This window comes from Podarcis muralis, chromosome 8 (genome assembly GCF_964188315.1).
Source record: "Podarcis muralis chromosome 8, rPodMur119.hap1.1, whole genome shotgun sequence".
NCBI lineage: Eukaryota > Metazoa > Chordata > Lepidosauria > Squamata > Lacertidae > Podarcis > Podarcis muralis.
Window position 1 is genome coordinate 7693287 of NC_135662.1, and position 27779 is coordinate 7721065.

General features: G+C 41.8%; 4 protein-coding genes and 1 pseudogene across 4 annotated transcripts; all 5 read right to left on the bottom strand.

Annotated features, from left to right (window-relative positions):
• Positions 1-432: 432 nt before the first annotated feature.
• On the bottom strand, positions 433-1440 carry LOC114601299 (mas-related G-protein coupled receptor member H-like). Its single transcript, XM_028738512.2, has one exon. It carries the CDS (start codon positions 1438-1440, stop codon positions 433-435), a length of 1008 nt encoding a protein of 335 aa, XP_028594345.2.
• A 5674-nt stretch (positions 1441-7114) lies between these two features.
• Positions 7115-8122, bottom strand: LOC144328792 (mas-related G-protein coupled receptor member H-like). The gene has a single exon (XM_077933634.1). The coding sequence runs from the start codon at positions 8120-8122 to the stop codon at positions 7115-7117; it is 1008 nt and encodes a 335-aa protein (XP_077789760.1).
• A 6436-nt stretch (positions 8123-14558) lies between these two features.
• Positions 14559-15560, bottom strand: LOC144328793 (mas-related G-protein coupled receptor member H-like). The gene has a single exon (XM_077933635.1). The coding sequence runs from the start codon at positions 15558-15560 to the stop codon at positions 14559-14561; it is 1002 nt and encodes a 333-aa protein (XP_077789761.1).
• A 1003-nt stretch (positions 15561-16563) lies between these two features.
• LOC144328786 (mas-related G-protein coupled receptor member D-like) lies at positions 16564-17231 on the bottom strand (annotated as a pseudogene).
• A 4215-nt stretch (positions 17232-21446) lies between these two features.
• On the bottom strand, positions 21447-27531 carry LOC114601345 (proto-oncogene Mas-like). Its single transcript, XM_028738556.2, has 2 exons — positions 27029-27531; positions 21447-24759 (listed from the first exon to the last, which is right to left on the bottom strand). The coding sequence occupies exon 2, from the start codon at positions 24706-24708 to the stop codon at positions 23719-23721; it is 990 nt and encodes a 329-aa protein (XP_028594389.2). The 5' UTR covers positions 24709-24759; positions 27029-27531; the 3' UTR covers positions 21447-23718.
• Positions 27532-27779: the final 248 nt, after the last annotated feature.

The following is a 27779-nucleotide window of genomic DNA, read 5'->3' on the forward strand; positions in this document are numbered from 1 at the left end:
AGATTTGTTGATCACACGACAAGAGCAGCCTGCTGGGACGGCAGGTGTGTGTGGGGGGGATGTGATACCAGTTGTGTCCCAAAGAGGAATGTACAATTTTTCTATTCTCAGTCCAAGTTGTACAGATGATTCCACCTGATCTTTGTCTTGTCTATTTCAGCTTGTGTAATATAGGTGTACAGTGTGGAGCATTTTGAGCTATAGGGCATTATATCTCCATAGCCAACATTTCAGGGGCCATATACCATGGTGGGGGGGGGGGGGGGACACAGAAGAAAAATTGGGAGTAGAAGAAACATGACTCCTGCCTTTGTAGAGTGGGATACATTTCAACTGCACAAACCTCAAAATTGTCAACAAAACCCCAGCCACTTTTTCTGGTGAGCAAGAGTCATCAATGCAGTCCAAGGACATAATACAGCCAAAGAACTCTTATGAAAGGTTCCTAAGTGGGATCGAACAAGGAGGGTCCATTTCCTGTCTGTCATTCTCCTCCTCATTCAAAACCCGCTGGAGGATGACCAGTAGACCCTCCCTAGATTGACCTCCCTTCTTCCTCCCAACCAGAAAATAAAGCAAGGGGTTCACACTGCTGTTGAGGGAGGCACACAAATAGGCATAATGGAATGGAATGGGAATATTCAGGTCTACAATGAATATATCGAGATAAATGGCATTGAGTGGAAAAGCAAGCATGAGGAAGAAGAGGAGTGTAAGTAAAATAACCGTTAAAAGCCTTCCCAGCATTCGTGGGTGTGATTTAAAACAGACTTTGATGAAAATAATCACAGCTGAAATCGTCATAAGTGGGAAGGAAAGCAGTCCAGTCAAGAGAAATTGAAAATTTGCTGTGAGGATATAATGATAGATGTTATCTGGTGTAAAGGGTAATGTTGTTGAGATAATGAAGAGGACTATGGAGAGCAGACAGGAGAGGACCCATATGAGGGCACACAAAGTGGTGGGCAAATGGGTCGGCCGAACACACCGATGCCAAATAGGGAAGAGGACAGACACACATCTGTCAATGCTGATGGCTGTCAGAAGAAGTTGGCCAGTGTTGTATGTGAAGGATAAGAGATGATTAGCAATTATATAAAGAACATAAGCAAAGTGAGTAAACCTAATAAAAACATGGAACTCTAGGCTCAGGAGCAATGCAAAGTCAGCAACAGCCAAATTAAGGATGTAGGTGGTGAACGGTTTCCTCCTAATGCGGAAACCAAGAAGCCAGATCACAGTTCCATTCCCCAAAAATCCCACACAGCAGATAACTAAAATAAAGCCATATATTATAGATTCTTCATATTCTTCATATTGGAAATTTCCTTGGTCATTAGATGAGCTATTATAAGTTTCATCATACTCATTATCTGTCACAGCAACCGCAGCAGATTGCAAAGTCCCATTGATATTTATTTCCATGTTGAATGACTGCATGTGGAAATGTTGTCTCCTCTTCTGGAGCAGAAGTTTCCTCTAGGAAATAGAAAATATCACAAAGATGTTTGACTCAGCTGGAATTCTGTGCAAAACCCAGAACTGTGAGACCCAGAAGCCCATTGAACAACATATAAACCTACAACATCTGTCTGTCAAGCAAAAAGTCATATATGTGCAATTCTCTGTAATATAACTGAATCTCCCACATGGGCCACACCCCTCTGGATTTTTTTCTCATTGAGTTTTGATTGGTGCCAAGAGAAGAAGTCAGTACAGGATTCCCTGGCATTATTGTCTGGTATGTAATGTCTCTCCAAAATAGGGGTTCAGTCATATTTCTTTTGCTATGGCCAAGCTCATCATTCCTGCTTAGGAGTAGATATCAGTAAGCATGAAGGAGATGGACTGAGACAGAATGAGAAAGAAGCCACCTTGTTTAGGGAAAGATTGATATCAAGTTTTATTGCAGTGAATTTCACTTACCTACTGCACATTCATCCAGGTGGGTGGGACTATCTTCCAATGCAATAAGAGCAGGCTAGGAATGAATGAGGGTGTGCAGGAGGTTCTGAAAGAGAGGTCAGGCAGTAATGTCACATTTTTTCTTATTACGTATAACTCTTTTTGTTGTTCAGTTCCTAGGATTCTCCCCAAAATAGAGCAAGCTTTCTGATATGTCTATATTGGCGCCCCCCTAACCAAGAAGGCTGTTTTTGACAGATGGGAAGCAAACATGTGGGGGAGGGGCAGCTGTTTACCCAAGTAGTAGTAGCACCTTTAAGAAGCAAACATATTTGATAGATAAACAAGTTAACAGATACCCCTGGTGGTGGTGATTCAGAAGATTTATAATACTCTCCCTTCCAAATGCCCCAGCCATTTTCCTAGTGCAAGGCAGCTGAGCATTAGCACTTGCGCTGTTGCTTTAGCTACAATTGAGAGCTGGTGGCATCACACCTTCCTGGCTTTCAGGCTGGCCTTAATCCAGGCAGCTGTTTACATCTACATCCCCTTCCTCCACAGTAGCCTCATACACAGCATGCTCGGAAGACTTAGCAGTCCTCCTTGCCTACCAGGTTCTCTTCTTCTGTAGTCCTGAGGCTGATGGGGAAATTTCCAAGAGTTAGCAAAACACAAGTGGCTAATGTGCAGACCTCTGGTGATGGGGTAGGGATGTAACTTACCTTCACTTGTAAGGACCAAGAGTAAGGAAAGTGCTCTACTGGCATTCTGAGTGTTGACTCAAAGAGTGACTTTTAGAATGGGGAGAAACAAACTCTTCAGTGTGATAACTATTCTTCTTTTGCTTCACGCTAAGGGTTTAGTCACTCACAGAACAGAGGAAGGAATTCAAGAATTAAAGAGAGTGTATATGTTTATATATTAAGTGGAATCCCATCATTATGTTAGCGGAGTCTGTAACCTAAAGAATATGTAACCTGAAGCGTATGTAACCCGAGGTACCACTGTAATCTCATTGTGTCTGGATATCATGTTTGTACTCTCCCTTGGCAAAACCTCAGGAAGTCACCTTCCTGAGTCTGAGTTAGACTATTGTTCTATCAAGATCAGGACTTGTCAAACAGACTCTCAGTGCCACTCTGTAGCATTTTTAAAAGTGGTCTTTTCAACCCTACCTGGAGGTGCCGGGAATCAACCTTCTGCAAGCACCACAGCCATGGCCTTTCCTGTGAATGTTTCACCCAACCTTCTGACTAACTGCAGATCAGCAGTCTTCAGAGATGGTGAGTGCAAGAGAACAAGGACACAACAACTATGACTGGAATGGCAGGTCCATGCACTTAAGAGAAAAAATATGGCCCCACTCATACCCCAGGAGAAAATGTAAAATCATACCAGTCTCACTCAAAGGTGCAAAACGGTCCCTCCTGTTCTTCGTCTGGGTTTAATTTGATTCTTTGCCTCATAAGACAAGAGGATGCTCTTTAATGGGATATGAAGATAATTATCAGTTCTCCATGGAGGAGGAGACTATTGTCATATATGTCCCAGAAGGCTACAGTCATGAAGACTAGGTTTGTAATTGGTTCTGGAGGAAGCAGCTCATGTCTCACATACTTCTTTATCTGTACCAGACAAATGGAATAAATCAAGACCTCATCCCCAGATTTCTAATCAAGGCTGTCTAAGCAAGATAACAACTTCCTGGCCTTTTAACGGCCAAAAGCATTTGTCCCTATGTGCCTTTTATGGTGTGGGGGAATTGACTATTAGTGGGGAGACATGACTACATAGGGTGGGAGGGGAGATTGCTCTTGAGCAGGCCAACTAGGTGGAGGGGGGCAAGGAATCAGAGTCATTTATTTATTTTCATTTATTTATTTTCATTTATTTCATAAAATATATATACTGCTTGAATGTAAAAAAGAAAAAAAACAACAACAACCCAAAAGCAGCTTACAAAAGAATAAACAGAAAAATCAAGAAAAATCACAACCATACTTTAAAACATGCCAAAGTTAAAATACTGAAGCAGATCAAATATATGTTAAGCTTCTTTCCATGTTATATTGTACTTGCAGTATTATCATTTGAACTCCAATTAACTTTAATATCTATTTAATATCTACGGTATATGAAGCCATTGGATGTGGCCATTAGGAGTTTTGGAGCAAGGTATCAGCAGTGTGATGATGTTGACACATCTTTCCCTTTCTATAACATAGGAATTGGGAGAGGCTGTAAATGCTTTGAACCGGTATCTGGATGCAGTAGTGGTCTGGATGAGGGCTGAAATCTATTAAGATGCGGGCTCTTTGGGTGGGTGGTTCCCGTGTTTTGGAAATTGGCAAGTTCCCTGTTCTGAGTGGGGTTGCACTCTCTTTGAAGGAGCAAGTGTGAAGTTTGGCGGTACTTCTGGATACATCTCTGTCACTAGATGCTCAGGTGTCCTCTGTGACTAGGAGTGCCTTTTCCAGCTATGGCAATTCCTGGACAGGGATAGCCTGACTACTGCAAGAGCATATATTGGTAACCTCATGGCTAGATTACTGTGATGTGCTTGATGTGGGGCTGCTCTTGGGTCTGGTTTGGAAGTTCCAGCAGATGCAGAATGCTGCTGCCAGATTGCTGATGGGAGCTTCTCGTTGAGAACATGTGATGCCATTATTAAAACAGCTGTTCTGGCTGCTCCTGAGCTGGGTTCAAGATTCTTGCATTGATTTACCCAGCCCCGAACAACTTGGCTCTAGGATACCTCAGGGATCACCTGAACCCTTATATTCCAGCTTGAGGAATTAGGCCATTTGCATAAGTATCTTTGGTCTTTCTCTCTGTTGTTGAGGTTCATTTGACAACAAAAATAATTGAAGCCTGGTCCTGTGGAACACCCTGCTGATAGAGATTTGGTAGCCACTTTCTGTGTCAACTTTTAAGTTCCTGCTGAAAACTTTTCTATTGTGCGAGGCCTATACGAGCAATTAGAGTACTGTACTTCCTCCACAATTGTCTACTGATATTTGTTGTTGTTGTTGAAAATACCCTTTAATATCCATACTGTCAGGAGGTCCTACACATGAGTAGGAGTCCGGCAGAGACACATGCCCGACTGGCATGTTCTCTCCCTCCTGGTCATTCGTTTGGGAGATTCAAAAGCTTTCTCCAGTGTGAACATCACAGCGATTGGTACCAAGAGGCATCAGCACACTTCAGGATCTGCAGCATAAAGGCCATCGGTGTTCAGACTTAGTAGCACAGCAATTTGGCTAAACTACTTTTAATCACATATATACACTCGGAGCATCGTAACTCAGCACCTTCCTCTTCAGCATCAGACTGCAAAGAAAGAGAACAAGGGACAAAAATCCTACATCATGGAAACGCAGTAATAAAAACATCCTGTCTCTGACACTTACCACAATGTGGAATGAAAACATATACCTTCATGTGATAAAAACAATCCCATGACTGCAACACAGGGAGTGAATCCTAGCACATACTGCTATTGGCATGTTCTATTATCTCTTTATTATTATTTTTAATATTGTTATTTTTAGTAGTTTTATTTTTCTTATGTGTATTATTAGTTGGAGTATTGTTCAGCTCAGATCTTTGTCTGGGCTGAACAATGGGGATGGAGATGCTCTTTGAGTTAATTAGCAGGCAATTTAATGGTTAAAATACTGAAGCAGATCAAATATATGCTAAGCTTCTTTACTTGATATATTGTGCTTATGATAATATTATTTGAACTCCAATTAACATTAATATTAATATTTTTTAATATCTATATGTAGCCATCGGATGCGGTCATTAGCAGTTTTGGAGGAAGTTATCTGCTGTACGATATGATGTTAACACACAACTCTCCTTTTCCATAACATATGAATCGGGAAAGGCTATGAAAGCTTTGAACCAGTGTATAGATGGAGTAGTGGTCTGGATGAGGGTTGATCAACTGTGTTTGAATTCTAGGAAGATGGAGCTCTTTGGGTGGGTGGTCCTCATGTTTCGGAAATTGGCAAGTTCCCTTTTCTGAGTGTGGCTGCACTCCCTTTGAAGGAGCGAGTGTAAAGTTTTGCGCCAGGACATTTGCAAGTGATAAGACATGAAAACAATGCTTGAACTTAAAATGAGAAGTGTTTATTTAACACAACTACTGTAAAGGTCTGCAAATGGGTAACAGTTTCTATATAATGAAATTTCCAATGGCATGAGCTCCTATACATCTGAGGCATAATGTTCTTGTACCTATCACTTCAAAGTGTTGGGCAAGCTCCATTAACTCAGGGACCCAGATTAGTTAATTCCCTGCCCGTAGTCATTTCTTGCAGGTACATTAACAATGCAATCCAAACCCCAGATTTGCCGAAATTATGGAGTCTAAAATTTCATTTCATTCATTTTCAACCCCCCCCCCCCCGCATTCCCATACGGAACCCCATGCCCAAAGTGGCTTACAAGAACAAAACAGGGATGCATTTCAAACAAACCATACAAAAACAATTTCATAATAACAAAACAACAACAACGTAGTGATAATATCATGATAACATGGGAAAACAAATATATAATAACATAAAATAAACCACATGTCAATACTAGTATAGTATAGTATAGTATAGTATAGTATAGTATAGTATAGTATAGTATAGCTGTCACCTAAACAGCATGTAGCCTCCAACATCAAAAATAACAAGGGAGTTTCCCAATAACTCTCTCATTCAAGGGTATTTGTTTTAGTACCTTGAGAATATGGGGGGATAAGCAATCTTCAGATTTCTTGATCACAAGACAAGAGCAGCCTGCTGGGATGGCAGGTGCGAAAGACATATGGAAAAAATGTGGTACCAGTTGTGTCCCAAAGAAGTATGTACAATTTTTCTATGCTCAGTCCAAGTTGTACAGATGATTCAAACCAATCTTTGTCTTCTCTATTTCAGCTTGTGCACTATAGGCACACAGTGTGGAGTATTTTAAGCTGTAGGGCTTTATATCTCCATGGCCAACATTTCAGGGGCTGTATACCATGGGTGGGGGGGGGGGGGCACAGAAAAAAATTGGGAGAAGAAAAAACATGACTCCTGCCTTTGTAGAGTAGGATACATTTCAAATACACAAACCTCAAAATTTTCAACAAAACCCAAACTTCTTCTTCTGGTGAGCAAGAGTCATCAATGCAGTCCAAGGATATAAAACAGCCAAAGAACTCTTACGAAAGGTTCCTAAGTGGGATCGAACAAGGAGGGTTCATTTCCTGTCTGTCATTCTCCTCCTCATTCAAAACCCGCTGGAGGATGACCACTAGGTTCTCCCTAGATTGACCTCTCTTTTTCCTCCCAACCAGAAAATAAAGCAAGGGGTTCACACTGCTGTTGAGGGAGGCACACAAAAAGCCATAACGGACTGGAATGGGAATTTTCAGGAGTAAAATTAATCTACCGAGAAGAAAGGCATTGAGTGGAAAAGCAAGCATGAGGAAGAAGAGGAGTGTAAGTAAAATAACAATTAAAAGCCTTCCCCGCTTTCTTGGGTGTGATTTAAAACAGACTTTGATGAAAAGAATCACAGTTGAAATTGTCATAAGTGGGAGACAAAGCAGTCCAGTCAAGAGAAATTGAAAATTTGCTGTGAGGATATAATGATAGATGTTATCTGGTGTAAAGGCTAATGTTGTTGAGATAATGAAAAGGACTATGGAGAGCAGACAGGAGAGGACCCATATGAGGGCACACACAGTGGTGGACAAATGGGTAGGCCGGACACACCGATACCAAATAGGGAAGAGGACAGACACACATCTGTCAATGCTAATGGCTGTCAGAAGAAGTTGGCCAGTGTTGTATGTGATGGTTAAGAGACGATTAGCAATAATATAAAGAACATAACCAAAGTGAGTAAACCTAATAAAAGCATGGAACTCTAGGCTCAGGAGCAATGCAAAGTCAGCAACAGCCAAATTAAGGATGTAGGTGGTGAACGGATTCCTCCTAATGTGGAACCCAAGAAGCCAGATGACAGTTCCATTCCCCAAAAATCCCACAAAGCAGATAACTAAAATAAAGCCATATATTATAGATACTTCATATTCCTTATATTTGAAATTTCCTTGATCATCAGATGAGCTATTATAAGTGCCATTGTACTCCTTATATGTCACAGCATCCGCAGCAGATTGCAAAGTCCCATTAATTTGTCTTTCCATGCTGAATGACTGCATGTGGAAATCTTGCCTCCTCTTCTGGAGCAGAAGTTTCCTCTAGGAAATGGAAAAGATCACAAAGATGTTTGACTCAGCTGGAATTCTGTGCAAAACGCAGAACTGTGAGACCCAGAAGCCCATTGAACAACATATAAACCTACAACATCTGTCTATCAAGCAAAAAGTCATATATGTGCAATTCTCTGCAATATAACTGAATCTCCCACATTGGACACCCCTCTGGATTTTTTTCTCATTGAGTTTTGATTGGTGCCAAGAGAAGAAGTCAGTACAGCATTCCCTGGCATTATTGTCTGGTATGTAATGTCTCTCCAATATTGGGGTTCAGTCATATTTCTTTTGCTATGGCCAAGCTCATCACGCCTGCTTAGGAGGAGATATCAGTAAGGATGAAGGAGATGAACTGGGACAGGATGAGAAAGACACCTCCTTGTTTTGGGAAAGATTGATATAAAGTTTTATAGCAGTGAATTTCACTTACCTACTGCACATTCATCCAGCTGGGTGAGGCTATCTTCCAATGCAATAAGAGCAGGCTAGGAATTAATGAGGGTGCGCAGGAGGTTCTGAAAGAGAGGTCAGGCAGTAATGTCACATTTTTTCTTATTACGTATAACTCAGTTTTCTTTTTGTAGTTCAGTTCCTAGGATTCTCCCCAAAATAGAGCAAGCTTTCTGATATGTCTATATTGGCTCCCCCCTAACCAAGGAGGCTGTTTTTGACAGATGGGAAGCAAACATGTGGGGGAGGGGCAGCTGTTTACCCAAGTAGTAGTAGCACCTTTAAGAAGCAAACATACTTGATAGATAAACAAATGAACAGATACCCCTGGTGGTGGTGATTCAGAAGATTTATAATACTCTCCCTTCCAAATGCCCCACCCATTTTCCTAGTGCAAGGCAGCTGAGCATTAGCACTTGTGCTGTTGCTTTAGCTACAATTGAGAGCTGGTGGCATCACACCTTCCTGGCTTTCAGGCTGGCCTTAATCCAGGCAGCTGTTTACATCTACATCCCCTTCCTCCACAGTGGCCTCATACACAGCATGCTCGGAAGACTTAGCAATCCTCCTTGCCTACCAGGTTCTCTTCTTCTGTAGTCCTGAGGCTGATGGGGAAATTTCCAAGAGTTGGCAAAACACAAGTGGCTAATGTGGAGACGTCTGGTGATGGGGTAGGGATGTAACTTACCTTCACTTGTAAGGACCAAGAGTAAGGAAATGCTCTACTGGCATTCTGAGTGTTGACTCAAAGAGTGACTTTTAGAAAGGGGAGAAAAAAACTCTTCAGTGCGATAATGACCCAGTCTATTCTGCATACCCGTTAAAATACATTAATCTCCTTGTGTCTGGATACAATGTTTGTTCTCTCTCTTGGCAAAACCTCAGGAAGTCACCTTCCTGAGTCTGAGTTAGACTATTGGTTTAGCAAGATCAGAACTTGTCAAACAGACTCTCAGTGCCACTCTCTAGCATTTTAAGAAGTCCTCTTTCCAACCCTACCTAGGGGTACTTGGGAATTAACCTCTTGCAAGCACTGCAGCTCTGGCCTCTCCTGTAAATGTTTCACCCAACCTTGTGACTAACTGCAGATCAGAAGACTTCAGAAATGGTGAGTGCAAGAGAACAAGGACACAGCATCTTGCACTGGAATGGCAGGTCCTAAGGACTTAAGAGAGAGAAAAAATGTGTCCCCACTCATGCCCCTTGGAGAAAATGTAAAATCTTACCAGTCTCACTCAAAGGTGCAAAACGGTCCCTCCTGTTCTTCATCTGGGTTTAATTTGATTCTCTGCCTCATAAGACAAGAGGATGCTCTTTAATTGGATATGAAGATAATTATCTATTCTCCATGGAGGAGGAGACTATTGTCATTTATGTCCCAGAAGGCTACAGTCATGAAGACTAGGTATGTAATTGGTTCTGGACGAAGCAGCTCATGTCTCACATACTTCTTTATCTGTACCAGACAAATGGAATAAATCAAGATCTCATCCACACATTTCTAATCAAGACTGTCTAAGCAAGATAACAACTTCCTGGCCTTTTAACGGCCAAAAGCATTTGTCCTGTATGGGTCTTTTATTGGGTGGCAGAAATGTCTATTGGTGGGGGAGACATGATTACCAAGGGCGGGAGGTTACGCAAACTAGGTGGAGGGGGCAAGCATTCAGAGTCATTTGCTGTGACTCATTGAAAGGAGCAGATCCACCAGGTCATCCTTCTCCTCCCCACCTTCATTAGCAGGCAATTCCATGGTAACCCCCTGACTCTCACTCTAACTGTCACAACCACCATGTTCGACTTTTTCTGCCTCTCTCTGACCCTCACTCCCTCTATGGTAAACCCCTGGGCTGAGCCTCAAAACCAGGTAGGTTCTGCCTCTGAGCTTTCTCATTGGTCAATCTACATTAACCATTTCCATCCCCCTATACAAACATAACCACAAGGAATAGGCAAATGCCACATCAATGTCACATTTATTTCTTTTCATTTATTTCATAAAATTTATACACTGCTTGATTGTAAAAAAGAAAAAAAAAACACCCCAAAGCAGCTTACAAATGAATAAACAGAAAAACCAAGAAAAATCACAACCATACTTTAAAACATGCAAAAGTTAAAATACTGAAGCAGATCGAATATATGTTAAGCTTCTTTACATGATATATTGTGCTTACAGTATTATCATTTCAACTCCAATGAACATGTCTCACATACTTCTTTATCTGTACCAGACAAATGGAATAAATCAAGATCTCATCCACAGATTTCTAATGAAGGCTTTCTAAGCAAGATAACAACTTCCTGGCCTTTTAACGGCCAAAAGCATTTGTCCCTATGTGCCTTTTATTGGGTTGGGGGAGTTGACTATTGGTGGGGAGACATGACTACCTAGGGTGGGAGGGAAGGTTGCTCTTGAGTAGGCCAACTAGGTGGAGGGGGGCCAGGAGTCAGAGCCATTTGCCCATGGAAGGGAGCTGATCCACCAGGTCATCCGTCATGCCCCCCTTCATTAGCAGGCAATTCCATGGTAACCAATGTAATGTTTATTTCTTTTCACTTATTTCATAAAATTTATACACTGCTTGATTGGAAAAAAAATACCCCAAAGCAGCTTACAAAAGAATGAACAGAAAAATCACGAAAAATCACAACCATACTTTAAAACATACAAAAGTTAAAATACTGAAGCAGATTGAATGATGCTAAGCTTTGCTATGATATATTGTGTTTGCGGTAATATTATTTGAACTCCAATTAACATTAATATCTACAGTAGTACCTCGGGTTAAGAACATAATTCGTTCCGGAGGGCCGTTCTTAACCTGAAAATGTTCTTAACCTGAGGTACCACTTTAGCTAATGGGGCCTCCCGCTGCCGCCGCCATGAGATTTCTGTTCTCATCCTGAAGCAAAGTTCTTAACCTGAGGTACTATTTCTGGGTTACCAGAATCTGTAACCTGAAGCATCTTTAACCCGAGGTACCACTGCATTTAATATATGTATGAAGCCATTGGATGTGGTCATTATGAGTTTTGGAGCAAGGTGTCAGCACTGTGATGATGTTGACACACAGCTCTCCTTTTCCATAACATATGAATTGGGAAAGACTGTGAAAACTTGGAAGCAGTATCTTGATGCAGTAGTGGTCTGGATGAGGGCTGATCAACTGTGTTTGAATTCGAGGACTATGGGGGCTCTTTGGGTGGGGAGGGGTTCCCCATGTTTTGGAAACTGGCAAGTTCCCTGTTCCGAGTGGAATTGTGATCCCCTTTGAAGGAGCCAGTGTGAAGTTTGGGGGTAGTTCTGGATTCATCTGTGTCACAGGATGCTCAGATGTCCCCTGTCTCTTCCATTCAGAACGCTGGATTGTATTTTGGTTGACTCTTGCACCAGGACATTTGCAAGTGATGAGATGTGAAAGCAGTGTTTGGATTTAAAATGTGTCAGGCTTATTTAACACAGTTAAAGTTCTGCAAATGGGTAACAGTTACTATATAAAGGAATTCCCAACAGCATGAACTCCTATACATCTGAGGCATAATGTTGCTGTATCTATCACTTCAAAGTGTTGGTCAAGCTCCAGAGTAGTTTATTCCCTGCTCACAGTCATTCCTTGGAGGTGCAGTTACAGTACAATCCAAACCCAAGATCTGTCAGGATTAATGAGTTTAAAATTTCTTTCCATTCATTTTGTTTCCCCCCATTTTCACACACAAAATCCCATGTCCAAAATGTCTTACAAAAAAAGAAAGAAACAGGGATACAGTAAAACACACACACACACACACACTACAAAAAAGCATTTGTCCTGCATGTGTCTTTTATTGGGTGGGGAAGGTGACTATTGGTGTGGAGACATTATTGCCTACGGTAGAGTGGGGGGTTGCTCTGGAGTACCCAAGTATGTGGAGGGAGGCAAGGAGTCAGAGCCATTTGCTGTGACTCGTGGAAGGGAGATGATCCACCCGGTCACCCATCTCTACTCTTTAATGATGATGATGATGATAATTAATAATAATTATACCCCAGCCACTGTGGGTGGCACCCAACGTACTACTACTACTACTACTACTACTACTACTAATAATAAAATGCCAAGATATCGAACATTAAAAACATCCCTGAACAGGGCTGCCTTCAGTTGTCTTCTAACAGTCAGATACTTGTATATTTCCTTGACACATAATTGGAGGGCATTCCACAGGGCAGGCGCCACTACAGAGAAGGCCCTCTGCCTGGTTCCCTGTAACCTCACTTCTGGCAGTGAGGGAATTCCCAGAAGGCCCTCGGAGTAGGGCCTCAGTGTCTGGGCTGAACAATGGGGATGGAAACGCTCTTTCAGGCAATTCAATGGTTAAAATACTGAAGCAGATCAAATATATGGTAAGCTTATTTACATAATATATTGTGCTTACGATCATATTATTTGAACTCAAGTTAACATTAATACCTAGTTAATATCTATATGAAGCCATTGGATGCGGTCATTAGAATTTTGGAGCAAGTTATCAGCAGTGTGGTATGATGTTAACACACAACTCTCCTTTTCCACGACATATGAATCGGGAGAGGCTGTGAAAGCTTTGAACCAGTGTATAGATGGAGTAGTGGTCTGGATGAGGGTTGATCAACTGTGTTTGAATTCCAGTAAAATGGGGCTCTTTGGGTGGGTGGTCCCCATTTTTTGAAAATTGGCATGTTCCCTTTTCTGAGTGGGGTTGCACTCCCTTTGAAGAGGCGAGTGTAAAGTTTTGGGTACTTTGGGTACATCTCTGTCACCAGATGCTCAGATGTCCTCTGTGTCCACCGTTCACAACTCTGGATCATATTTTGGTTGACGCTTGCGCCAGGACATGTGCAAGTCATGAGATGTGAAAACAATGCTTGGACTTAAAATGAGAAGTGTTTACTTAACGTAACTACTGTAAAGGTCTGCTAATGGGTAACAGTTACTATATAAAGGAATTTTCAATGGCATGAGCTCCTATACATCTGAGGCATAATGTTGTTGTACCTATCACTTCAAAGTGTTGGCCAAGCTCCATTAACTCAGGGACCCAGATTGGTTAATTCCCTGCCCGCAGTCATTTCTTGCAGGTACGTTAACAATGCAATCCAAACCCAAGATTTGCCGAGATTACGGAGTAAAAAATTTCATTTCATTCACTTTATCCCCCCCCCCCCATATTCCCATACGAAAACCCATGCCCAAAGTGGCTTACAACAACAAAACAGGGGTACATTTCAAACAAACCATACAAAAACAATTTCATAATAACAAAAAACAACAACGTAGTGATAATATCATGATAACATGGGAAAACAAATATATAATAACATAAATTAAAGCACATGTCAATACTATAACAAGGTCACCTAAACAGCATGTAGCCTCCAACATCAAAAATAACAAGGGAGCTTCCCAATAACTCTCTCATTCAAGGGTATTTGTTTGACTACGTTGAGACTAAGGTTGGATAAGCAATCTTCAGATTTCTTGATCACAAGACAAGAGGAGCCTGCTGGGATGGCAGGTGCGAAGGACTTGTGGGGGGGAAATGTGATACGAATTGTGTCCCAAAGAAGAATGTACAGTTTTTCCATTCTCAGTCCAAGTTTTACAGATGATTCCACCCGATCTTTGTCTCGTCTATTTCAGCTTGTGCAATATAGGTGCACAGTGTGGAGCATTTTTAGCTGTAGGGCTTTATATCTCCATGGCCAACATTTCAGGGGCTGTATACCATGGTGGGGGGGGGGGACACAGAAGAAAAATTGGGAAAAGAAAAAAACATGACTCCTGCCTTTGTAGAGTAGGATACATTTCAACTACACAAACCTCAAAATTGTCAACAAAACCCAATCCTCTTTTTCTGGTGAGCAAGAGTCATCAATGCTGTCCAATGACATAATTCAGCCAAAAGATTCTTATGAAAGGTTTCTAAGTGGGATCGAACAAGGAGGGTCCATTTCCTGTCTGTCATTCTCCTCCTCATTCAAAACCCGCTGTAGGATGACCAGTAGGCTCTCCCTAGATTGACCTCCCTTCTTCCTCCCAACCAGAAAATAAAGCAAGGGGTTCACACAGCTGTTGAGGGAGGCACACAAATAGGCATAATGGGATGGAATGGGAATATTCAGGCCTACAATCAATTCACTGAGATGAATGGCATTGAGTGGGAAAGCAAGCATGAGGAAGAAGAGGAGTGTAAGTAAAATAACCGTTAAAAGCCTTCCCCGCTTTCGTGGGTGTGATTTAAAACAGACTTTGCTGAAAAGGATCACAGTTGAAATTGTCATGAGTGGGAGGCAAAGCAGTCCAGTCAAGAGAAATTGAAAATATGCTGTGATGATACGATGAAAGATGTCATCTGAAATAAGGAAAGATGTCAATTTGAGAATGTAGAGGACTATGGAGAGCAGACAGGAGAGGACCCATATGAGGGCACACACAGTGGTGGACAAATGGGTCGGCCGGACACACCAATGCCAAATAGGGAAGAGGACAGACACACATCTGTCAATGCTGATGGCTGTCAGAAGAAGTTGGCCAGTGTTGTATGTGAAGGAGAAGAGACATTCATCAATACTATCAAGAACATCATCAGGAAAGCTAATAAAAGTATGGAACTGTAGGCTCAGGAGGAATGCAAAGTCAGCAACAGCCAAATTAAGGATGTAGGTGGTGAATGGTTTCCTCCTAATGCGGAAACCAAGAAGCCAGATCACAGTTCCATTCCCCAAAAATCCCACACAGCAGATAACTAAAATAAAGCCATATATTATAGATTCTTCATATTCCTTATATTGGAAATCTTCTTGGTCATTATATGAGCTATTATACGTTTCATCATACTCATTATCTGTCACAGCATCAACAGCAGATTGCAAAGTCCCATTGATATTTATTTCCATGTTGAATGACTGCATGTGGAAATGTTGTCTCCTCTTCTGGAGCAGAAGTTTCCTCTAGGAAATAGAAAAGATCACAAAGATGTCTGACTCAGCTGGAATTTTGTGCAAAACCCAGAATTGTGAGAGTGAGGAGCCCATTGAACAACACATAAACCTACAACATCTGTCTATCAAGCCAAAAGTCATATATGTGCAATATATCTGCAATATAACTGAATCCCCCACATAGGCCACACCCCTCTGGATTTTTTCTCATCGAGTTTTGATTGGTGCCAAGAGACGAAGTCAGTACAGCATTTCCTGGTCTTCTGGCATTATTGTCTGATATGTAATGTCTCCAAAACTGAGGTTCAGTCATATTTCTATTGCTATTGCCAAGCTCATCATTCCTGCTTAGGAAGAGATATCAGTAAGGATGAAGGAGATGGACTGAGACAGAATGAGAAAGATGCCACCTTATTTAGGGAAAGATTGATATAAAGTTTTATAGCAGTGAATTTCACTTACCTACTGCACATTCATCCAGCTGGGTGGGGCTATCTTCCAATGAAATAAGAATAGACTAGGAATTAATGAGGGTGTGCAGGAGGTTCTGAAAGAGAAGTCAGGCAATAATGTCACATTTTTTCCTATTATGTATAACACAGTTTCCTTCTTGTTGTTCAGTTCCTAGGATTCTCCCCCCAAAAGAGCAAGCTTTCTGATATGTCTATATTGGCGGCTTGCCTACCAGGTTCACTTCTTTTGTAGTCCTGAGGTTGATGCGGAAATTTCCAAGAGCTGGCAAAAACCCAAGTAGCTAACGTGAAGACCTCTAGTGATGGGGTAGGGATGTAACTTACCTTCACTTGTAAGGACCAAGAGTAAAGGAAGTGTTCTACTGGCATTATGAGTGTTGACTCAATGAGTGACTTGTAGAAAGGGGAGTAATGAACTCTTCGGTGGGATAACTATTGTTCTGTAGCTTCAGGCTAAGGATTTAGTAACTCACAGAACGGAGAAAGGAATTCAAAAGGATTCAAAAGGGAATTTTCAGGCGTAAAATTAATCTACAGAAAAGAATGACATTGAGTGGAAAAGCAAACATGAGGATGAAGAGGAGTGTAAGTAAAATAACTATTAAATGCCTTCCCCGCTTTCGTGGGTGTGATTTAAAACGGACTTTGATGAAAAGGATCACAGTTGAAATTGTCATGAGTGGGAGGCAAAGCAGTCCAGTCAAGAGAAATTGAATATATATATATGCCAAATAGGGAAGAGGACAGACACACATCTGTCAATGCTGATGGCTGTCAGAAGAAGTTGGCCAGTGTTGTATGTGAAGTATAAGAGACAAAAAGCAATACTATGAAGAACATAATCAGGAAACCTAATAAAAACATAGATCTCTAAGTTCAGAAGGAATGCAAAGTCAGCAACCGCCAAATTACGGATGTAGGTGGTGAACGGTTTCCTCCTAATGCGGAAACCAAGAAGCCAGATGACAGTTCCATTCCCCAAAAATCCTACACAGCAGATAATTAAAATAAAGCCATATATTATAGATTCTTCATATTCTTCATATTGGAAATTTCCTTGGTCATTAGATGAGCTATTATAAGTGCCATTGTACTCCTTATATGTCACAGCATCCACAGTAGATTGCAAAGTCCCATTGATATTTATTTCCATGCTGAATGACTGCATGTGGAATCCTTGTCTCCTCTTCTGGAGCAGAAGTTTCCTCTAAGAAATGGAAAATATCACAAAGATGTTTGACTCAGCTAGAATTCCATGCAAAACCCAGCCAATCGGTCAATCGGTGCCAAAGAAGGATAGAATTTTCTTTATGTATGCTACAACAGCAGCAAGAATACTCATCGCAAAGTACTGGAAGACACAAGATCTACCCACCAGGGAAGAATGGCAGATGAAGGTGATGGACTATATGGAACTGGTGGAAATGACTGGCAGGATCCGAGACCAGGGAGAAGAGTCGGTGGAGAAAGATTGGAAGAAATTTAAAGACTACTTACAGAAACATTGTAAAATTAATGAATGTTAGAAAGATATTGGAATGAACTTATGTGGTTTTAGCAGAAATGTTATAAAGGATTAAGAAAAAATAGACTGTTAATTGGTGAAACGAGGGAAAGTAAAGTTATATTATATTAAGATAAATTACAGGACAAAAATTGGAAAAGATGGAAAGGATTTGCTGAAATAGTTAACTGAACTAGAATACAAAAAAGGGAGGTGTGAGGAGGTCAAGGAAACAAGCTAACGAAAGATAAGTTATGGGAAGATTCGATGTGTTATTTTGTTAATGGATTTTATTTTTCTGTTTTCGTATTTTATTTTTCTTTTTTTTCTTTTTCTTTTCTTATTATGATGTGTTGGTTTTGATGTTGTTTAATATGATGTTTTTACTTTTTCTTTTTGTAACCCTTAAAACCTTAATAAATATTATTTTAAAAAAACCAAAAAGAAACCTAAGTAGCTAATGTGAAGACCTCTGGTGATGGGGTAGGGATGTAATTAGCCTTCACTTGTAAGGACCAAGAGTAAGGAAAGTGCTCCACTGACATTCTGAGGGTCATTCTGAGGGTTGACTCAATGAGTGAATGAGAGTGTATATGTTTATATATTAAGCGGAATCCCCTCATTGTGTTTGCTTCTAGGAACATGGCTATCTGCTCCCTTCGTATTGCCTTAATAAGACTTAATAAGACTCAAGACCTCATCCCCACATTTCTAATCAAGGCTGTCTAAGCAAGATAACAACTTCCTGGCCTTTCAACGGCCAAAAGCATTTGTCCCTATGTGCCTTTTATTGGGTGGGGGAGGTGGCTATTGGTGGGGAGACATGCTTCCCTAGGGCAGGAGGGAAGGTTGCTCTTGAGTAGGCCAACTATGTGGAGGAGGGCAAGGAGTCACAACCCTTGGAAGGGAGCTGATCCACCAGGTCATCCGTCATGCCCCCCTTCATTAGCAGGCAATTACATGGTAACCAATGTAATGTTTATTTCTTTTCACTTATTTCATAAAATTTATACACTGCTTGATTTTTTTTTTAAAAAACACACCCCAAAGCAGCCTACCAAAGAATGAAGAGAAATAATCAAGTAAAATCACAACCGTACTTTAAAACATGCAAAAGTTAAAATACTGAAGCAGATTGAATAGATGCTAAGCTTTGTTATGATATATTGTGTTTAAGGTAATATTATTTGAACTCCAGTTAACATTAATATCTACAGTAGTACCTCGGGTTAAGAACTTAATTTGTTCCGGAGGGCTGTTCTTAAACTGAAACTGTTCTTAACCTGAAGCACCACTTTAGCTAATGGGGCCTCCTGCTGCCGCCACCATGCGATTTCTGTTCTCATCCTGAAGCGAAGTTCTTAACCTGAGGTACTATTTCTGGGTTACCAGAGTCTGTAACCAGAAGTGTCTGTATCCTGAAGCTTCTTTAACCCGAGGTACCACTGCATTTAAGTCAGCAACAGCCAAATTAAGGATGTAGGTGGTCAACGGTTTCCTCCTAATGCGGAAACCAAGAAGCCAGATGACCGTCCCATTCCCCAAAAATCCCACACAGCAGATAACTAAAATAAAGCCATATCTTATAGATTTTTCGTATTCCTTATTTTGAAATTTCCTTGGTCATTATATGAGCTATTATAAGTGCCATTGTACTCCTTATATGTCACAGCATCCACAGCAGATTGCAAAGTCCCATTAATTTGTCTTTCCATGCTGAATGACTGCATGTGGAAATCTTGTCTCCTCTTCTTGAGCAGAAGTTTCCTCTAGGAAATGGAAAGTATCACAAAGATGTTTGACTCAGCAGGAGTTCTGTGCAAAACCCAGAATTGTGAGACCCAGGAGCCCATTGAACAACACATAAATCCACAACATCTGTCTATCAAGCCAAAAGTCATATATGTGTGTAGTTCTTCACAATATTACTGAATCCCCCACCTGGGCCACACCCCTCTGGATTTTTTCTCTTTGAGCTTTTTTTGGACTTTAGTGAGTTAGTTTACCTGGAAACTGGGTTTGATTGGTGCCAAGAGAATAAGTCAATACATCATTCCCTGGTCTTCTGGCATTATTGTCTGATTTACCCATGTAGTAGTAGCACCTTTAAGAAGCAAACATACTTGATAAATAAACAAATGAACAGATACCCCTGGTGGTGGTGATTCAGAAGATTTATATTATTCTCCCCTCCAAATGCCCCAGTCATTTTCCTAGTGCAAGGCAACTGAGCATTAGCACTTGGGCTGTTGCTTTAGCTGCAGTTGAGAGCTGGTGGCATCACACCTTCCTGGCTTTCAGCCTGGACCTAATCCAGACAGCTGTTTATATCTACATCCCCTTCCTCCACACAGCCTCATACACAACATGCTGGGAAGACTTAGCAGTCCTCCTTGCCTACCAGATTCTCCTCTCCTGTAGTCCTGGGGTGATGGGGAAATTTCCAAGAAGAGGAAAGAAACCCAAGTAACTAGTGTGGAGAATTCTTACGATGGGGTAGGGATGTAACTAACCTTCACTTGTAATGACCAAGAGTAAGGAAAGTGCTCTCCTGGCATTCTGAGAGTTGACTCAATGAGTGTCTTATAGAAAAGGGAGAAACGAACTCTTCAGGGGGATAACTATTGTTCTGTAGCTTCATGCTAAGGGTTTAGTCACTCACAGAAGAGAGAAAGGAATTCAAGAATTCAAGAGAGTGTATATGTTTATATTTTAAGCGGAATCCCCTCATTGTGTTTGCTTCTAGGAACATGGATATCTGCTCTCTTCATATCGCCTTAATAAGAACAATTTTTCCAAGACTTCACTGATCAATCAGAGGTGAATTCCCTGCACTGGACTTGGATCACTTGAAATGACCCAGTCTATTCTGTGTACCTGTTAAAATACATTAATCTCATTTTGTCTGGATACAATGTTTGTTCTCTCCCTATTCAAAACCTCAGGAAGTCACCTTCCTGAGTCTGAGTCAGACTATTGGTCTATCAAGATCAGGACTTGTCAAACAGACTCTCAGTGCCACTCTGTAACATTTTAAAAAGTGGTCTTTTCAACCCTACCTGGAGGTGCTTGGGAATCACCCTTCTGCAAGCACTGCAGCTCTGGCCTCTCCTGTGAATGTTTCACCCAACCTTCTGACGACCTACAGATCAGCAGTCTTCAGAGAAGGTGAGTGCAAGAGAACAAGGACACAACATCTTGCACTGGAATGGCAGGTCCTAAAGACTTAAGAGAAAAAAATGTGGCCCCACTCAAGCCCCATGGAAAAAATGATAAATCTTACCAGTCTCACTCAAAGGTGCAAAACGATCCCTCCTGGTCTTTGTCTGGGTTTAATTTGATTCTCTGCCTCGTAAGACAAGAGGATGCTCTTTAATAGGATATGAAGATATGAAGATAATTATCAGTTCTCCATGGAGGAGGAGACTATTGCCATTTATGTCCCAGAAGGCTACAGTCATGAAGACTAGGTTTGTAATTGGTTCTGGACGAAGCAGCTCATGTCTCACATATTTCTTTATCTGTACCAGACGAATGGAATAAATCAAGATCTCATCCACACATTTCTAATCAAGACTGTCTAAGCAAGATAGCAACTTCCTGGCCTTTTAACGGCCAAAAGCATTTGTCCCTGTGTGCCTTTTATTGGGTGGGGGAGTTGACTATTGGTGGGGAGACATGACTACCTAGAGTGGGAGGGAAGGTTGCTCTTGAGTAGGCCAACTAGGTGGAGGGGGGCAAGGAGTCAGAGCCATTTGCTGTGTCCCATGGAAGGGCCCTGATCCACCAGGTCATTTGTCATTAGCAGGCAATTCCATGGTAACCAATTTAATGTTTATTTCTTTTCATTTATTTCATAAAAATTATACACTGCTTGATTGTAAAAAAAGAAATAAAAACACCCCAAACAGCTTACAAATGAATAAACAGAAAAACCAAGAAAAATCACAACCATACTTTAAAACATGCAAAAGTTAAAATACTGAAGCAGATTGAATATATGTTAAGCTTCTTTACATGATATATTGTGCTTACAGTATTATCATTTGAACTCCAATTAACATTAATATCTATTTAATATCTATATGGAGCCATTGGATGCAGTCATTAGGAGTTTTGGAGCAAGGTATCAGCAGTGTGATGATGTTGACACACAGCTTTCCCTTTCCATAACATAGGAATTGGGAGAGGCTGTGAAAGCTTTGAACCGGTGTCTGGATGCAGTAGTGGTCTGGATGAGGGCTGAAATCTATGAAGATGGGGGCTCTTTGGGTGGGTGGTTCCCGTGTTTTGGAAATTGGCAATTTCCCTGTTCTGAGTGGGGTTGCACTCTCTTTGAAGGAGCAAGTGTGAAGTTTGGCGGTACTTCTGGATACATCTCTGTCACTAGATGCTCAGGTGTCCTCTGTGACTAGGAGCACCTTTTCCAGCTATGGCAGTTCCTGGACAGGGATAGCCTGACCACTGCAAGAGCATATATTGGTAACCTCGTGGTTAGATTACTGTGATGTGCTTGATGTGGGGCTGCTCTTGGGTCTGGTTTGGAAGCTCCAGCAGATGCAGAATGCTGCTGCCAGATTGCTGACGGGAGCTTCTCATTGAGAACATGTGAAGCCATTATTTAAACAGCTGTTCTGGCTGCTCCTGAGCCGGGTTCACGATTCTTGCATTGATTTACACAGTCCTGAACAACTTGGCTCTAAGATACCTCAGGGATCACCTGAACCCTTATATTCCAGCTTGAGGAATTAGACGATTTGCATGAGCATCTTTGGTCATTCTCTCTGTTGTTGAGGTTATTTGACAATAAAAGGAATTTAAGCCTGGTCCTGTGGAACACCCTGCTGACAGAGATTTGGTAGCCACTTTCTGTGTCAGCTTTTAAGTACCTGCTGAAAACTTTTCTATTGTGCCAGGCCTATACGAGCAATTAGAGTACTTCCTCCACAATGGCCTGTTGATATTTGTTGTTGCTGTTGTTGAAAATACCCTTTAATAGCCATACTGTCAGGAGGTCCTACACATGAGTAGGAGTCCGGCAGAGACACGTGCCCGACTGGCATGTTCTCTCCCTCCTGGTCATTCGTTTGGGAGATTCAAAAGCTTTCTCCAGTCTGAACATCACAGCGATTGATACCAAGAGGCATCAGCACACTTCAGGATCAGCAGAGTATAGGCCGTCAGTGTTCAGACTCAATAGCACAGCAATTTGGCTAAACTACTTTTAATTACATATATCCACTCGGAGCATCGTAACTCAGCTCCTTCCTCTTCAGCATCAGACTGCAAAGAGAGAGAACAAGGGACAAAAATCCTACATCACGGAAACACAGTAATAAAAATATCCTGTCTCTGCCACTTACCACAATGTGGAATGAAAACATACACCTTCATGTGATAAAAACAATCCCATGACTGCAACACAGGGAGTGAATCCTAGCACATACTGCTATTGGCATGTTCTATTATCTCTTTATTATTATTTTTAATATTGTTATTTTTAGTTATTTTATTTTTAGTAGTTTTATTTTTATTATTTTTATTATTAGTTGGAATATTTTCAAAGGAGTTATCTGATGTATTTTCAAAGGTTTGGGAGCTATATATGTGTGTGTGTATGTGTATATAATTTATAATATTATGTGTGTGTGTGTGTGTGTGTGTGTGTGTGTGATATTTTAAAATATAACTATATAACTATATATTAAAATATAAATTAAAACTTGGGTAGTTCATCCACTATGCAAAGAACCTATTTTCTACATAATTTATAATTTCCTTACAGACGATTGAAGTGGCATGATCCCCCCCATTACATCTCTTAAGGAAATATTTTCAGTTGATTTTTTTTTAATGTCCTTCAATCCAGGAGACATTTACTATACCCCTGAAATGACACCAAAAAATAGCCACAGGAAATCACTTTAAATTAAGCAAAGAGCAATAAGAAAGTGAAGCAAACACCAAGTACTAAAATTGCATCACATATCAGCAGTTGAAGAAATGAGATGATGGTTCATTTCTGTTCCTCCCCAGGCATATACAATCAACAGTGAAAAGCAGCAGGTTTACAAAAAAAGAGGGCTAAAGGGAACATAGATTGTCATAGCAAGAGGTGCAATTGTGGAGCTCTCTGATTATTTTGAACGTATCACACCTGGGTCTGGATTGGGACATTATTGGCCTCCTCTCTGCAGTCTTCCTCCTCCTTGAAAAGCCTCTGGAGTATGACTTTCATGCTCTCCCTAGATTGACCGCTCTTTCTCCTCCCAACCAGGAAATAAATCAATGGCTTAACGCTGCTGTTTAGGCAGCAGCATAAGGCCCCAACGTGTAGGGCATTACGAAATGTAAGATGGGGGAAAGAAAATATTAAATAAAGGAAAGTAAATGGGAAAGCAAACAAGAGGGAAAAGAGGAGCACCATCAGGATGGCTATTAAAAGATTTCCTTGCTGCCTCTGCTGTGATCTCAAGCAAAGTTTGATGAAGAGGATCAGAGTGGAGACACTCATGAGCGGGAGGCACAACACAGCACTCACCAGCAACTGGTACCAACCAAAAGCTACTCCAAAGTCTACAATGTCATTAAGGATGCTCACAAGAGTGAGCAGGAAAGCAAGGCTCCATATGATGGCACACACAATGATGGACAGGTTGGGTGGCCGGCGACATCGATGCCAAATGGGGAAGGCGACAGAAACACAGCTGTCGATGCTGATGGCTGTCAGCAGAAATTGACCAATGAGGTTCGTGGAGAAAAAGCAATAGGCACTTATGATCACTAAATAGTAAACATCGAAATTGACAAGATGCGAACGAGAATTATCGAGGAAGACAATTGTCCTCCAAGGAACTGAGCCTAGGAGGACCCCAAGGTCAGCAACAGCCAAATTCAGGATATAGGTTGCGAAAGCAGTCCTTTTCATGCAAAATCCGAGAATCCAGATGACAGTTCCATTCCCTAAAAGTCCAAAGACACTAATGAGGAAAATGCAGACAAGGAGAATAATAATCGTTACGTCATATGATGGTATTTCGTCAAAATAATCAGTATAGTCTGGGAGCCCAGTTGCATTGTGTATATTATATTCCTCTTCAGCACCCAAAGGGATTGGAGAGTGCAGGCCATTATTGGCCATGATGTTCAATCTCTTCTCTTCTCTTTCAGCTACTTCTTGCAGAGTCACCTACTGGGAATAAAAGAGAAAAAAGTGAAGTTTGTTTATGGACTGCCTCGCCAAAGTGGTGCATGCACGCCATGTGGTTATCTCCTACTTGGACTACTGCAATGCACTCTACGTGAGGCTTTGAAGGTGATCTGGAAACTACAACTAATCCAGAATGCGGCAGCTAGACTGGTGACTGGGAGCAGCCACCGAGACCACATAACACCAGTCTTGAAAGACCTACATTGGCTCCCTGTTCGTTTCTGAGCACAATTCAAAGTGTTGGTGTTCACCTTTAAAGCCCTAAATGGCCACGGTCCAGTATATTTGAAGGAGCGTCTCCACCCCCATTGTTCTGCCCGGACACTGAGGTCCAGCGCCGAGGGCCTTCTGGCAGCTCCCTCACTGCAAGAAGGCAAGTTACAGGGAACCAGGCAGTGGCCTTCTTGGTAGTGGCACCCTCCCTGTGGAACGTCCTCCCACCAGATGTCAAAGAGAACAACAACTACCAGACTTTTAGAAGACATCTGAAGGCAGCCCTGTTTAGGGAAGCTTTTAATGTTTGATGCATTATGGTATTTTTATATATTTTTTTGAAGCCACCCAGAGTGGCTGGGGAAGCCCAGACAGATGGGTGGGGTATAAATAATACATTATTATTATTATTATTATTATTAAGCTGAAAAATATTTCACTGCTTCCTGCAGTTGGTTATAAATTTTTCACTTTTGTTCTCATTGTCAATTGAAAGGGGAGAGTTCACTGTGGAGCGCTGAGATCTCGCTTCAGTGACGTTAGTTTCTTAGGGAGCAACTCTTTGGACTAGAAGCGGTAGTAAATCAAGCAGATTCAAATTCAGCTGGTATAAAGTTATGTCAGATTCAAACCCTGCCCATCAGCTGTGCTGCTTCTGCACTTTCTAAGCCTGGCAGAAGGAAAACAAGCCTTTAAGAACATATTCTATGCTAAGTTACCCAGTTACATGACTGAGCTGGATGGGCTTAGGATCCAGCTTAAATCCCTGCTCTCTGGCCCCATCCTGAGAAGAACCCCAGAACATGCCTTTTCTAGGACTTACGTAGAATTCAGTCCAAGGAGCCTCAGCTCAGATTGCTGAGTGCCACATGAGCGAGAGAGGTCATACAGTGAGACAAAACATTGTATCTCTTCTTTGTCCTCTTTTGGTTCTCACCCAACGTTACAACCCTTGACCTGACCCAGTTTATTCTGCAACATCTGCTAACACTCAAAGGACTCAATGATTCTGGATCTAATGTTCTCTCCCTCCGTTTGTCCCTCTGAACAAAACAATGGCCCTATACTGTGCCAGAGCAGAGCTTTCTTTGGCCCGAACTTTTCTCCAATTATTATTCTTATTGGTTCTCCGCTTGGCCAAACACGCGTGGGCAAGGGGATCCATCAGGATCTAGCACCCATCAGAATCTAGTACTCCTCCTTTTCGCCATGTGCGTCATCATCACGGAAGCTCAGGGCTCCTCTGCAAAGTCTGGGGGCTTGCATCGCAGTACCAAGCGGAGTCATTTGATGCTGCCGCTTCCTCCTCCTCCGTCCATGTTGCTCCCAGGTGGCGGTTTCACTTGGAGGTGTATCGCAGGTGAAACTGCTGCTGAGTCCCTCTGCCACCTGGAAGCTGCCCTGTCACTCCTACTTGCATGCACCAGCCGGAGAGGAAGAGCAGCTCGCTGGACTGGCAGAACTGATGGACGGGGTCAGGGAGGCTTGGGGGGGCTCTTTGGGCTCTGGGGTGGGTCATTTCAGGGTGCTCCCCATTATACGTGATTTTGCGCACGCGCAGGGGCTACCCCCGTGTAAATGGGGAGCCATCTGTACTACAATGGGTCTCACTCCAGATTAAATTGTGTTAGGATTACATCCTTAGACAAGGAGGCAGGCTTTATGTTTGGAGGTGCCAGAACAAAGTTATCTGCAATACAATTAGTCATTTAGTTTGGTTTTTTTTTTTAAATTTACTTGATTGGGCGGGGGGGCAGCTGCTCCCTACACCCCCCTGGCTACACCCATGCTTAGACATGAATAAAAACTTCCTTCTAGCATCTCAAAAATTGTGGTTCCTATTTTTTATTTTTCAAAGTACTGTACCATCAAGTCCCACGTTGGGTACTTCCTTCACATCCACGAAGGATAGTGATTTTGTCTTATTTCTCCCCCCTGAGGAATCAAAAGATAGAAGGAAACTCCATCAAGCACCTATCAGTTATCTTCTGGTGGTTCCAGAAAGTTTCACTTCCATAACGACAATCATTCGTCTTACCTGTAGGAGAAAAAGCAGTGAAGATCCTGCAGCCCCGGTTGAACTGCGTTACTTCCAGCACTGAGAGATACACTTGCAGCCAGATCAGTAACTTGTTATCCAAAAGGAGCCTTGGGGAGCAAGCAAAAGGAAAGCCAAACCCAGCAGGGTATTTGAGGACGTCGGGAAAAACCTTCCTCCACCCTACTTTCCAGAGATATGAAGACGCTCTCTTGAAAAACCGATACCGACCGAGTTAGGAAATGAAAGACGGGGACAAATGGAATAGTTCAAACTCAGGAAATTTCACGGTAGTAACAGCAGCAACCGGGACAGAGCTATGCGACCCCATTGCTCTCAGAGTGAGGCTAATTTTGGAAGGAAGATACTAAGTTTGGAAGGCAAATGGGAAGGGAAGTGAGGTGAGGAGGCGGTGCCTCTGCGAAGGGTCTGCAGCGTGAATGAAGGGTGTGCGTGAAAGGATCTAGAGTGGAAGCTGGAAGGGACCTTGTGGGTAAGGAAGAAAGCCTGAAGAGAAGAGGGCGCTTGGAGGGACCTCGGGGATTGTCACAAATTTTAGACAACCCTAAATGCCCTTTCTAAGAAGTGAGTCTATTGAGCGCAGACTTCCTTTGCAGTGAATAAGTCATAGGGTTGCACAGAGAGAGATCCCCCGACAGGTCAAATATCTGAAAGGAGAGTGGTGAGGATTTGTTATTGGAAATGGAAGGGGGAAGGAACTAGAAGGTGAGGAAGAAAGAGAAAAGGAGAG